The 14,084-nt window shown below is 41.1% G+C and overlaps 1 protein-coding gene across 1 annotated transcript in view; it reads right to left on the reverse strand.

Annotated features, from left to right (window-relative positions):
- ADAMTSL3 (ADAMTS like 3) overlaps positions 1-14,084 on the reverse strand; it is a 2,358,716-nt gene that overhangs the window by 3,885 nt on the left and 2,340,747 nt on the right. The window contains exon 30 of the mRNA XM_086958228.1: positions 4,458-4,672. Coding sequence (XP_086814354.1) covers positions 4,458-4,672 — 215 coding nt within the window. The remainder of the gene's footprint in view (positions 1-4,457; positions 4,673-14,084) is intronic.

A 14,084-nucleotide genomic window follows, 5' to 3' on the forward strand; every position in this document is an offset into this window, starting at 1 on the left:
AAGTCAGAAATAATGAATGGCTGTGTGCACTGCAATTGTGGGGAGGGGGGGAGGGAATTTGCTAAATTGTGGGGGGCGTTCATGGAAGAAACCTCGGGGGCCCCTGAAGAGGCAAAATATTTAGCTAGGTAAGGGAGCTTTTTAGATTCCTAATCTGTTTAATGAAATTAGGAGTTTTACTGCACCATTGTTTTTGGATTTATTGCTGTGATAAAACATGATTTGTATATAGATTTACTGCTGGTGTATGAATATCACGAATTGATGTTTTTATTGCAATTTTGTATCTCAATAAAAAAATTATCATACATTGTTTTTTAAATACTTACTTGCTAGTAGTTAATCCTTCCTCTTTGTCCCTCCTATTTGTGCTTGGTTTCCACCCACAGAGCATACCCCAATTACTGTTAACATTACGCTTTTGTATTTATGTGTTCATTTGGGTGAATATTTTTGTTTTCCTGTTCGTGTCACTGTTTGCCCATCTTTATTGGTTCAGCTTTGGCTCCCGTCAATTAATATCCCTTTCCCGTTCAAATACCACGATAAAAAGTCAGACACTTCAGATAATCTTTTCAAAATCATCTCTTTACTTTTCTCCCACTTTACAGTGTGAGGATTTCCCCCAAGCTCCTCCCGCTTTGCTGTTTGTTGCTTTAGAGAGCCTCGGTCACAGGACCTTCAGCAGCTCATCCATGCAGCACAGTTAAGGGCAATGCTTGGGCTACTCCTGTCGCATTTTCTCTGACGCTTGTTTATATAATGTGAACTCGAGTTACCCGAAGGTGTTAGAGTGCTTCACATGAGCGCAAGGTACATTACACAATGTTAGAATAATATTTGGGGGCATTTTTATAGAGTACCAACATGGCTGACCCAAAGGTATTGAAGCGCTTTACAAAAGCGCCAGTTATATTTCACAAAATCAGGTCACAGTTTTTTATTTTAGGTGCGCGGAGATTAAGTGATGCTAACGCAGCCCCTGTTTATTAATTATTTCCCCTCTACTTGACATAGGAGCAGCATTTTACCCTCTCACCTTCTCCCATGTTGCTGCATGCCCACCCTGATGCCTCTCCCTGCCATGCTCCTCCTCTCAGAGCTCTAATTTGAAAGAACATTCATGGTTGCTCCCCAGGGACTGTGAGGCATTTTTTAGTATATAAGATGTTGGAGCACTTTACATGAGCACTAATTACATTACACAATGTCAGACTACTTTTTGGGGGCATTTTTATGGAGAGCAAACTCAAGTGACCCAAAGATACTGAATCGCTTTACAAAAGCCCTGTTTATATTACACAAGGCCAGGTTCATTCTTTTGTTTTTCGGTGCACAGAGATTTAAGTGATGATGATGCTGTCCCTGTTTATTCATTATCTTCTCTCTACCTGACAAATTAGAGCAGCATTCGTCCCCCCCACCTCCTCTCATGATGCTGCATGCCCTCCCAGTTGCCTCTTCCTGTCGTCCTCCTCCTCTCAGAGCTCTAATTTCAAAGCACATTCACGGCAGCTACCGGGGGACTGTGAGACATTTTTTATTATATAGTGTGAACCCGAGTGACCTGAAGGTGTTGGAGCACATTATATGATCACTAGTACATTACACATTGTCAGATCCATTTTTGGGGCCATTGTTATAGAGCTCAAACTCGACGGACCTGAAGATATTGGAGAGCTTTATGAAAGCACAAGTTACATTACACACAGTCTGGTTACTTTTTTGGTTTTAGGTGCTTGGAGAGTAAGTGATGCTGACGCCATCCCTGTTCATTTATTATTTCATCTCTACCTGACAATGTGAGCATTTTGTTGTTGTTGCTGTGTTTAGTGCTGTTAAAGAAGGGGGCTGGGAGAGAGGGCAGAGCTGGGGGTTTCCTGGTAAATAAATGGTGCGAGCATTATTTTGAATGGAAAACTCTGCAGAAGGGTGCCTGGTGAATACAGTCCTGGGGGAGGAGGGATGTGATGTCCTCGCCATTGGAAAGTACTTACCTGATTTTTTCATTGGCTGTTCAATATTCTAGTAATGCAGTCGCTCACAGAATGTTATAGTGCTGTTGACTTGTATTGCCACATTTGACTTTCTGTTTGTGCGTTAAAAAGCCTTGGAATGTGTCCATAAATGTTTTGTGTGGCAAGCATGTATTCCTGAATCACATTGCATGACTCAGTGTGTATTAACTGTATAGCTCTTCAATCCCTGGTGGCACAGTACCCAGGATAATGTGCTGCATGGCTAAACACTTAGCATGTCCAAAAGGCGAGGCCTATTGGCTAATAGAGGGAATGCACAAAGCCCAGGTGTCACCCTGACCCAGACGTGCATTCTAGTGGCAGGCAAAGGCACAGAATGGTTCCAAGTAGGAAATTACAGATTTCTAAAAGTGGCATATTCAGACCTGTAATTTTAAAGCCAACTTCACTAAAAGAAGTGTTTTTAAATTGTGAGTCCAGCTACACCAAACTCCAGTCTTCTATCTGGTCCCAATTGGAAGTTACATTTGTAAAGTGCAAGGCAGCTCCAATGCTAACCTATGGGAGAGCTAGGCCCTACTGTAGTGAAAAACGAGTTCAACAGTTTTTCACTACCACGACATGTAAAACTCTAAAGTACATGTCATACCTTTTAACCACACTGCACCCTGCCTCTAGGACTACCTAAGGCCTACCTTAGAAGTGCCTTACATGTCATAAAACGGACGTTTGTGACTGACAAGTAGGTGAACTTGTCAGGTCGAAAGGGCAAATAAAGCTTCACCCACAGGCTCAGCAATGGCAGGCCTGAGACATGTCTGAAGGGCTACTCATGTGGGTGGCACAATCAGTGCTGCGGGTCAACTAAAAGCATTTGATTTACAGGTCCTGGGCACATGTATTGCACTCAGGGAGAGACCAAATGCATTTTATACACAGATCTCATGAACTTTAGTGCTGGTCTGCAGTGAAAAAGTGCCAGCAAAAATGAAGTTCTGCACACGGTCAAAAACAGGAGGTCCGAAAAAAACAGGAGGTCAGAAGCTAAAAGACAGGGGACCCCACCAAAAAAGGCCAAGTCTAGCACCCACACTATAGGTCAAAGCTAGAAGGTTGGTAACACAAATAAGTGGGAGCTGCAGGCGGATGGAGACAATGTTAAGTAAGCCGTTTGAGGTCTGAAGGGCCATAATTTATTTATAAATATGCATTTTGGGGCTTCTAAATATATGTGCAGAGAGAGGTGTTCCGAATATTGACTACTTAACAATAGCCTTAGAAAACTGTTGTCACCCAAATTCAAAATTTCAAGAGGTTTACCCTCATTAGAGTTCACACAGGCATGGTGTGAATGCACATGAACTGACACCCAAGATGGTGCCTCTGGGAGGAGAAGGTAAGGAATATGGAGACTACAATACATCTCAAGCTGCTATGGTCGGAACAGGAGGTTTGAGTGAAATGATCGCGAGTTGTGTTTTAGAAGGCCAATTCCGTAAAGAGCTGCAGCCTATGGGGAAATGAAAGGGATATCATCCCAGCTGCATTAGGGGGAGCTTGCTAGTCATATGGAATGTGTTGTGATAGTGTCTATTATGTTTTATTTGCTGGATTTCTGTCACATAATCCTGTCTATTAAGGCCATCAGAATGCATTATAATAATTGTAGTTGTAATTAAGATAAATAATAATGGTAATATTCTTAACCTATGTTTGTATAGTACTGTATACCACAGTTTTGTCATTTCCAATCACAGACAGTAAAAGGTTTTTAGACAACATTACAAAACCCAAACATAATCTATTCCAATGAGGGAATATACAAATCCATGTTTAGGGATATGGGTGAGGGGGTGTATGATAGAACCATGCATGCTTTTACGACGCATGCCTTAACAACATGGGCAGTACAACAAAAACGTTGTTACCAAGCGTTCCTTTAGCACGCAAGTCGCTACCACAACTTCTCTTAGGGAATAGTATAATTTACTATTTCAAATCCAGCCTAAGAATCAGTAGGAAAGGTGTTGGACTTAAAATACAACACCAGTCCAACACCTTCCCTAAAGCAAGTTGTTGTAACAACTTGCATACTAAAGGAACACGTGGTATAGTGCCCGCGTTGTAAAGGCACTGCATGGTAAATGATATTTCCCAGACTGAGGCTTTACCTAAAGAGAACAGCCAGTGATTGGCTACAGAAAGGAGAGAGATAGTTGGGAAAAAGTGGGTAGACTGGGGGAATGTCTTCTATAATTATATCAAATAGCTACCATGGTACACTAGTAAGTATCTCATCATTCATTGAAACTAGTGGGTGTCAAAAATGTATAAAATAATGTCACTGTGAATGACAAGAAAACAACTGCAGACACCAGGCCTCCACTACCTTGAATACCTCTCGAGCGTGGTGTATAGACTACTAAAAACGTGCATTCTATTGTACTCAGTGATACCAAATATCCACCATGTACATACTTCCACAGGATGCGGCACTGCAGTGCTGCCAAGTCATCGGTCGCCTCCTCCAACTGCAGTATTGATCAGCCACTGCTTTGCTGTTCCTCATGTGCACGCAGTCTACTCTTCGAGACTGGATTCCATTCCCGCAGGCCGCTGTGCACGGTCTCCACGCGCCTGCCCGCCAGTACACATCACATATCTCTGAGGAGCAGTTTCTTCTGGAAACAGGCCTGAGAAGAACAAAGATCCCACGGAAATTGATGAAGATCTGTCTTTACTGTATAACTAGCAACAAACTTATTAATACCATCAGTCATTGTGGAGTCTTTCAGAAAAGGACATGTAAGTATTAAAGTGAACCACAGCATCTGTTCTAAACTGGGCTGCCATGTTCTACTGAGGTCTTCTCTTTGAATTCGGAGATGGAAAAATGGTGTATTAATCTAGTCTCGTGGAAAGACTCCAGAACGTTAAGTTCTTAAATTAGGACTACAATGAGACATATTTCCTACAAAGAAAAGCAAAACCTCCCCACCTATCTCAGCTGTTTATTCCATGTACAAAAAAAAGCATACGAATAAAGGTCATATAAAGATTCTAAGCAGTGCTCGGCAACAAGTACTATATTTTTCCGAGTATCTTACAGGCTTTGTTGGCAAAACAAGAACTTTTTTAGCAACAAAGAAAATGCTCTTTTTCTGCCTTTTAGTAGTTGGCTGTGTTAAACGCTACATGTTGGTGAATTATTGATTCATTCTATTTCGCTATGTTTAGAAAATTTGTATTTATCATCCCAGCTTGCCAGTTTCCTGAAAGATATTTTTCCCACTTTGGTCGCCTTGTTTACTCATTGGGCCAATAAAAGCTTTTCACCCAATTATGTACGTCTCTGAAGTAATCTCTGAAATAGGTTGAAGTGAGGAACGCGTTCTTCTCTAAGCATAGAAGGATCTGGATATCTTTTGAATAGCAGTAAAACCAAATTCTAAAGAATGAATAAGACAGGCAAACAAACAGAAACAAACATTAAAAGAAATGTGGGCGTTGCTGAACCTTGGGCAATCCAAATGATTCTCCTTCTAAAATATGACCTAACAAGTATTTTATTGCATGTGGATTGTAGTAACTGAATAAGAGTTGTATATTCTCTGCACAGGCATTAAGATCTTCAGCTCTACTGTTTGCTATGCAAGACATCTGATCAATCTATAGGGTCTTCTTTAAAAGAGTCCCCATGGCCTTGGGAGTCCATCACTTGCCATTGCACTTGCAGGCCACCACATTTATAAACCCAGGTATATGTTTTTACTGGCCTATTAGTCAAATCGTGGTTTATATGTCGGCCTCTTCTGCATGCATGTAATGCACTCTTCTTGTTCGTTCTAAATTTTGATGTTGGATCAACACAGTGCGTCATCAATTCCTAAGAGCAAGACTAAAGCTAAAATATATTTGTGTAAATCGCTACATGAAGGCAGATTGGATTGGAAAACATCTTATCAACAATATTCCAGTTAAAATAAATCCACATAAAAAGTAATGAACAACCACAGAGGGCGTGTGTGAGTTTTACGTGATGGTTCAGTTTTCCTGTTATCTTTATCTGCTGTCACTTTCACGTGGGTACAAACCCCGGGCTGCCCCCGTTCGGGAGTAGGTAATCATTGTGTCTCTATACATAGAAGATTGTCAGCATTTTCCAACAACTCCATATTTAGGGAACTTATATTATCTGTTTACTAAGCGTAGTGAGCTCAGTATTTATATTGTTCATTTCTTTGCTTTAAGTGAGATCCCACACCTATGTACTACACATAAGTACAAGTGGTGGTTGTAGCAAATGCGTTCTGACCCATTCAACCCTCTAGATGTTTTGATTTTGGACTACTTGTTTATTGGATGTTTACAGTGAGTGCATCTCACTAATGAAGTCTTACTTACTCTAAATTCTGTTAAAAATGATTGAGGGGGCTAGCAAGGTCCGAGGCTGGGGTAGGAGGCTCTGGGTTTGCTGCACGTAAACAGGTGCTCATACGTGGGTGCACACGTGTGCAGGATGAGCAAGTGGAAGTAGTGTCTAGCTCAGCCTGCTATCTTCACACCAGATAGTCTGTCACAGAATGGACTCTTCAGGGATTGGTGCTGACCTGGTGTTGGCCTTAAAATGTGAATGGGCATTCATAGTGTATGTCTGAAGTGCTTATCCGAGAGTGTATGCATACTTCATTATACATTATGATTGAAATCTGCATCGATGAATAATGTTACCATTTTCAGTCCATAGTTATAAAGTTGCTTTCTTTATTTTGTTTCTTGGTTCAGAATTCGAAAATATGGAGATTCAATTTAGTAAAGCATGTTGGATTTCATTTGCAGATCATAGCATTCATTTTTTTCATTTTTAAGTTCAGGCACTGTCATTTTTGTGGGTCCAATGCATTTCGGGCATTTGCTTATATGCCCTTCGTCAGGGAATTGACACTAAAAAAATGATAGTAATAACATAAATTAATCTGGGACCTAAGTGAGAATGCATATATATACAGTACAAAATGCACGACATTTCAACATGGCTAGGTGATTATAAAAGGTGGTTCATGGTGAATAACATGTGTGCGGAAAAATGTGTTCACGTAAATGCAAATCAAAAGTAATGCAGGTATGACAGCACTTAATTAAAGGTGACGGTGCTCGAGTAGTCTCGTTATACTATCAGGTTTTAAGGGTGTGGGTTCTAAAGTAACCCATTGTATAGTTAAATGGGGAGTTTAGGGTCGAGCGTCACTTACATGCCTGTTTGTTCCGATTTTCGCGCAATCTGTGAAAAAAAGATAGACAAAGAACCGTCAGCGCCTCTGGGCGTGCGGTGCTCCGTGATGCTCGCGTCTTAGAAGTGTGGGATTGCAGCCACTAACCTGAAATGAAATTCGGTTGTGGTTTGTTCGGCCGGTCGGTCATCTGCTGCAGAACGCCGGTGGAAGCAAAAGCTTCCCGCGTTGGTTAAGTTCAAAGATCGGCTAACACGTGATTAATCATGTGTGATTAGAAGGGTAGACAGACTGGGGAAGCGCCGTTTCGTGATGAAAGTAAACAAAGAAGGGCCATTCGGTGAAAATGGTTCAGGTCGAAATTAAGAAAAGTTAAATGGTGAAAAATACAATGTGTCAGTGAAAAAAATACATTGTGCCATTAAAAAAGATATATAATCTGCCATTTACGGGGCAAAAGAGGGGGGTGCATGGAAACTGTTGTAGTCTAAAATAAAATTCTAAGTCTAAAATAAAGTTCTAAGTGGTGGGGAGTGTGTTGTGTCAATGATATGTGGGAACATACACAATAACACTCAATACGACATCAAGAGCAAAATACTTTACAAATAGCATGCAAATTCAATTCTTTCATTGAGTCCTGTAGGGTTCTGGGTTGATAATTTCTGAATCCAGAAAGCAACTTTATAACTATGTATGGAAGTCGTTTCCTTTCAATAGGGAAAGACAAACATTGATGAGTGCCAACCATGGGATGTAACTAGAGATCCTCTAGCCACACGGCGTCGTCGGACCCTCGACGTCTCCAGGTTGAGCACCACTAAAAACAATCAACTTTTGAAACTCTTAAGACTATCCTACTACTAAACTAAGCTGTGCATCTTCCATAACTAAACATAATTACCCTCACAGCGTCCACGGGAATGATAGCAGGCCCCTTAAACCAATTGTGAATAAGATACAATATGAGTAATTACGAGGACATCTCTAAAAGCACTGAGGCCAGAGCCTCCACCTTCGCATTTGAAACAAAAGATGTGGACCAAATATACTCTCTCATCAGGGAGGAACTAACACAAGAAACATCATGTCGATCAAAGGAGCAAAACATAAAACAATTACTTTAAATATCAAAAAGAAAAACAAACCAACAACTACATGCATCTACTCTTATAAAATACCACAGAAACCAACACATACCCCGGGGGTTAAGAATTGCACTTAAGCCGTCCCTATGCAAACATTCCAAAAAATTCCAGGAACGCTGGTATGAGATACTTAACAAATGTTCATTGGACCTCATCCTTCTAATCATCCAAGAACTTTCATCTATCTTGGAGGAACTGTCTAAAGAAATAGAGGAAACATCAACTGAATTATCCAAAATGATGTCGGAAGAAGAACTCAAAACCACCCTAGAAGACATTAAAAGCCAAATCAATCGTCACTCCAGAGAAATTAACGAACGCAAAATTAGAAAATTCAAGCGGGACACCTTGGACTATAGATTGGGAGAGGTCTATACTTGGGCCGACGTTTACGCCCAAAAAAGACGAAATCGCCCCTACAATTCTAACACGGATACGTCATCCACTGACAGTGAAACAAGCCAAAGACCACGTAAACCACAAACTACTTGAAACCCACAAGACCTCACACCCACAGTGGAACCAACTACCAGTCAAACACATGAGAGCAGCCCTTTTTTAGACCAGGGCCAAGCCCAAAAAGGAGACCCAGGAGAGGGCAGAGAAAAAGAAAAAGAGAAAGAAAGGGACCCTCCGAATACCAGGAGTGCGGCAGCAACAACCAAAGAGAAGGAGAAGAAACCGAAGAAAACCCAACCTCAGAACATTTAGTAATCAATATCAGCGACCAGAAATTCAATGCTTACGAAATGAAGCTACTAGAGAAAGGAACTTCATTTGTACCTACCACCTCCACTGATCAATTGGAATTAGAAGTGAGTTTCTTCAAATTTATGCGAAAACTTAAACTTCGACATTTTTTTGATAATGTTGTACCAGAACGTCCACAATCAGAAAAAGACCAATTACTGGGACTACGTCCACAGAGTTCATTTCAGGCTCCGACCAGCCACAAAACCCTCGATCTCTTCGAAAATCTAGTCAAACAAGACATCATGAAAATCAAGTACACCAAACCTAAGACTAAAAACATCACCCAAAAGGACTGGGATACCTTGAACAGAATGGCTAATAATAACCGAATCACCTTCACCAAAGCCGACAAAGGGGGAGCAATCGTCATCATGAATTCAACAATGTACGAGAACAAAATCACTGAACATGTGAGAGACATGACAACCTACAAAAAATTGGACTCCAACCCCACCTCAGAATATTCCAACACCTTAAAAAACATCATCGACCAGGCATATAAACAAGGGGTTATCACCGATAGGACAAAGAATTTTCTTACTACTACCAATCCGAGGAGTCCAACACTTAAGATGGTACCTAAGATCCATAAAAACCTCACAAACCCCCCAATGAGACCCATAGTCTCTACCCGAGGCAGTTTACATCAACCGATCGGTCAATTAATTGACAGATACCTACAACCTTCTGTCCAAGCTATGGACACGTATATCAAAGATACAACACAGTTCTTGCTCAAACTGCAACAAATCAAACTAAACCCCACAGAAAAAGTGATCTTATGCACAGCGGATGTGTGTAGCCTATACACCAGCATACCCCACAACATGGGGATAGAAGCCTTGGAATCAGCCCTGTTAAACACTGACCTAGATCAGGATTTTCAACTGTTCCTAATGGAACTTATGCATTTTACCCTATACCACAGCTATTTCAAAACTCAAGACCATTGGTACCAACAACTCACCGGGATGGCCATGGGCAATTCGGCCGCACCCGTATATGCGAATTTGTTCATGCATTGGTATGAAACACTACACATCCTTAACAACACAAATTGGACCAACCACCTAAAGATGCTAATTCGTTACATCGATGACTACTTCATAATATGGTCAGACACAGAAGAGTCACTGAGAACGTAACTTACCAAATTCAACACCATGGACCAGAGGATCCAGCTAACCTGGGACATCTCAGAAACGTCGGTCAACTTTTTAGATGTGAAGGTTGCAGTAACACCTCACAGATTTATCACAGATCTTTTTGTAAAACCCACCGACAGAAACAATCTATTACTACATTCCAGTTTCCATGAACCCAACCTAATACGCAACCTACCATTTTCACAAATGGCGAGAGTTAAAAGAATTACTTCTGACACTACAACCCTTAAGCAAAGACTTACAGAAATGTCACAAAAATTCTCAAACAGAGGTTACCCCAAAGCCCTAATCGAAGAAACCACATCGAGAATCGATAAACATGACCGATCCAAACTGCTAACACCAACTTCAAAAACTGAACAAACACGCACAGTAGTGGTGTCAAAATACTCCACGAGCAGTAGAAAATACAAACAGAGCATTATGAGACATTGGGCCATACTTAACCTGGAACCAGATTTCAGAAACTCATTTACCCAACCACCCATATTTGCATATACCAGGGCTAACAACTTGGGAGAGATTTTACAGAGGAAATCCAAAGAAAACACCATCTTTACTGGAACAAAACCTTGTTTAAATTGCGGTAACTGCAATAACATAATCAAAGGGAACACCATTAACCATCCTAGTCAAGGCCACGCCATCAAACTCAAAGTGAACGCAACCTGTGACACCTCCAATTTAATCTATGGAATCAAATGCCCTTGTGGCAAAATGTACATTGGGAAAACCGAACGACGCATCAAAGTCCGTCTCACGGAACATAAGTCTAACATCCGACTGAGAAACTCAAAGTCAGCACTATCAGCTCATTTTGTAGAGCAATCCCATAACGTGACCCAAATAAAGTTTATTGTTCTCGAGACTGTAACCAAACAAGAAGGCAGAGACAATAACAAATTCCTATTACGCAGGGAGAACTACTGGATTCAGAAATTATCAACCCAGAACCCTACAGGAATCAATGAAAGAATTGAATTTGCATGCTATTTGTAAAGTATTTTGCTCTTGATGTCGTATTGAGTGTTATTGTGTATGTTCCCACATATCATTGACACAACACACTCCCCACCACTTAGAACTTTATTTTAGACTTAGAATTTTATTTTAGACTACAACAGTTTCCATGCACCCCCCTCTTTTGCCCCGTAAATGGCAGATTATATATCTTTTTTAATGGCACAATGTATTTTTTTCACTGACACATTGTATTTTTCACCATTTAACTTTTCTTAATTTCGACCTGAACCATTTTCACCGAATGGCCCTTCTTTGTTTACTTTCATCACGAAACGGCGCTTCCCCAGTCTGTCTACCCTTCTAATCACACGTGATTAATCACGTGTTAGCCGATCTTTGAACTTAACCAACGCGGGAAGCTTTTGCTTCCACCGGCGTTCTGCAGCAGATGACCGACCGGCCGAACAAACCACAACCGAATTTCATTTCAGGTTAGTGGCTGCAATCCCACACTTCTAAGACGCGAGCATCACGGAGCACCGCACGCCCAGAGGCGCTGACGGTTCTTTGTCTATCTTTTTTTCACAGATTGCGCGAAAATCGGAACAAACAGGCATGTAAGTGACGCTCGACCCTAAACTCCCCATTTAACTATACAATGGGTTACTTTAGAACCCACACCCTTAAAACCTGATAGTATAACGAGACTACTCGAGCACCGTCACCTTTAATTAAGTGCTGTCATACCTGCATTACTTTTGATTTGCATTTACGTGAACACATTTTTCCGCACACATGTTATTCACCATGAACCACCTTTTATAATCACCTAGCCATGTTGAAATGTCGTGCATTTTGTACTGTATATATATGCATTCTCACTTAGGTCCCAGATTAATTTATGTTATTACTATCATTTTTTTAGTGTCAATTCCCTGACGAAGGGCATATAAGCAAATGCCCGAAATGCATTGGACCCACAAAAATGACAGTGCCTGAACTTAAAAATGAAAAAAATGAATGCTATGATCTGCAAATGAAATCCAACATGCTTTACTAAATTGAATCTCCATATTTTCGAATTCTGAACCAAGAAACAAAATAAAGAAAGCAACTTTATAACTATGTATGGAAGTCGTTTCCTTTCAATAGGGAAAGACAAACATTGATGAGTGCCAACCATGGGATGTAACTAGAGATCCTCTAGCCACACGTTCTTCACCATTTCAACCGGCGTCGTCGGACCCTCGACGTCTCCAGGTTGAGCACCACTAAAAACAATCAACTTTTGAAACTCTTAAGACTATCCTACTACTAAACTAAGCTGTGCATCTTCCATAACTAAATACCATTTTCAGTCCTACAGACTTTTGTGACAGACTAATCAAATGGTATAAATTGACACAAGTTCAGATCTAATGTCACTTTTGTCATGCCTGCACTTCTAGCACTTAAAAATTTGTCATGTTTCTCTGGTTCAACTTCTAATCAGGTTACAGACTCTGGTTTCCCCTGCTGGGCCAAGTTAATTACTTTGCTTGGCAGCAGTAGGATCAAAGTCAGTCTTCCCCACACAATAGAGCCATTTGTCAGTGCTTGGGCTTACTACAGGGAAAGGAAAGGACGGGGGCAGAATTTGCATGTGATAATTTTAAATTACTTTTTGCTCTGCACATGGTCTGGATAGTCTCAACCACACAAAAACAACGGACAGACATATCTCTGGAGCCAATCACAGATGACGTTTTGGAGGGAATGGTCCAAGCAGCTGTTGCAGTTAGGGTCTGGTCATAGCCCCTCAGAGAGGGTTCCTTCAAAGGACCACTTCAAGTTGCCATTTTGCAATATCCTAAAATGGAATGCAGGAGTGTTGGGACAGTGGTGGAATAAATAATGTGTCATCCCCGCTTTGGACAGAGATGCCTAAGTTCTGAAACATTCTGCCCATAATTAAAAAACTCTTAATAGGGGAGAGAGAAGATGGATTTCACAGGAACCAGAAGAAGACAATACCCCTGTTTGGAATGCAGGAGCACCATGGACTGAGGCTGGATGGGAATGTGTGGACTCACCTTTCCACGTCCAGTGGCATTGGCCCCCTTACACCATCTAAGGGACAGTAGAGGGATGTACCACCTGAAAAACCATGAAGGAGAAAGTGTCCTCTGGGATTTCTGAAGTAGGGTGTTTGGGTGGGTACCCCTTAACAGTGGGCACCCCCTAACTTCTGCTAATACATTGGTTCCCTTGAAAAGTGCAGTCATTCAGGGTATTCTCCCTTGAGGGCTGCAGGAAGCTGCTGGACGCAATCCCAGGTTTAGGAGAGCACCAGAGGCAGGTCAAAGGCAATGTCCTGAGGAGGAATATATTGACTAGCCAAAGCCAGCTTCAAAAGGAATATACAAATGTAGAGGCGAGGATGCCTGAAGAACCCACTAATAGTGCCTATAGCAGACCACTGGGAGTAGAATTACATCACAACTGTCTAAATTAGCCCTATAAGGGCCAAGAAAACAAACTGGGAAACTTAGTCCCCCAGTGAGTTTAACTTTCAGCTCTTGGAGTTTCTGAACTCTGTGGGGATGCCTAAGGACTCCGGAAGGAAAATGCCCAGGGTGCACCCTCTTTTTTCCCTGAACTTGTCCCCAGGGACCAAACCAAGAATAAAAAGAACAAGCATTTGCAATGCAATAGGTCTCGCATTAGGAAAGTTTGAGCTATTGGTATTGTAAATAAAAATTTTTTTATTTATGTGTTGGTTTTGAAAATAGTGAAATTATTAGCTTTGTCATTTACAATGCCAATAGTTATAATTTTCGCCAATTTGACGCCTATAGCATTTGT

This window comes from Lissotriton vulgaris, chromosome 2_1, assembly GCF_964263255.1.
Source record: "Lissotriton vulgaris chromosome 2_1, aLisVul1.2, whole genome shotgun sequence".
Taxonomy (NCBI): Eukaryota; Metazoa; Chordata; class Amphibia; order Caudata; family Salamandridae; genus Lissotriton; species Lissotriton vulgaris.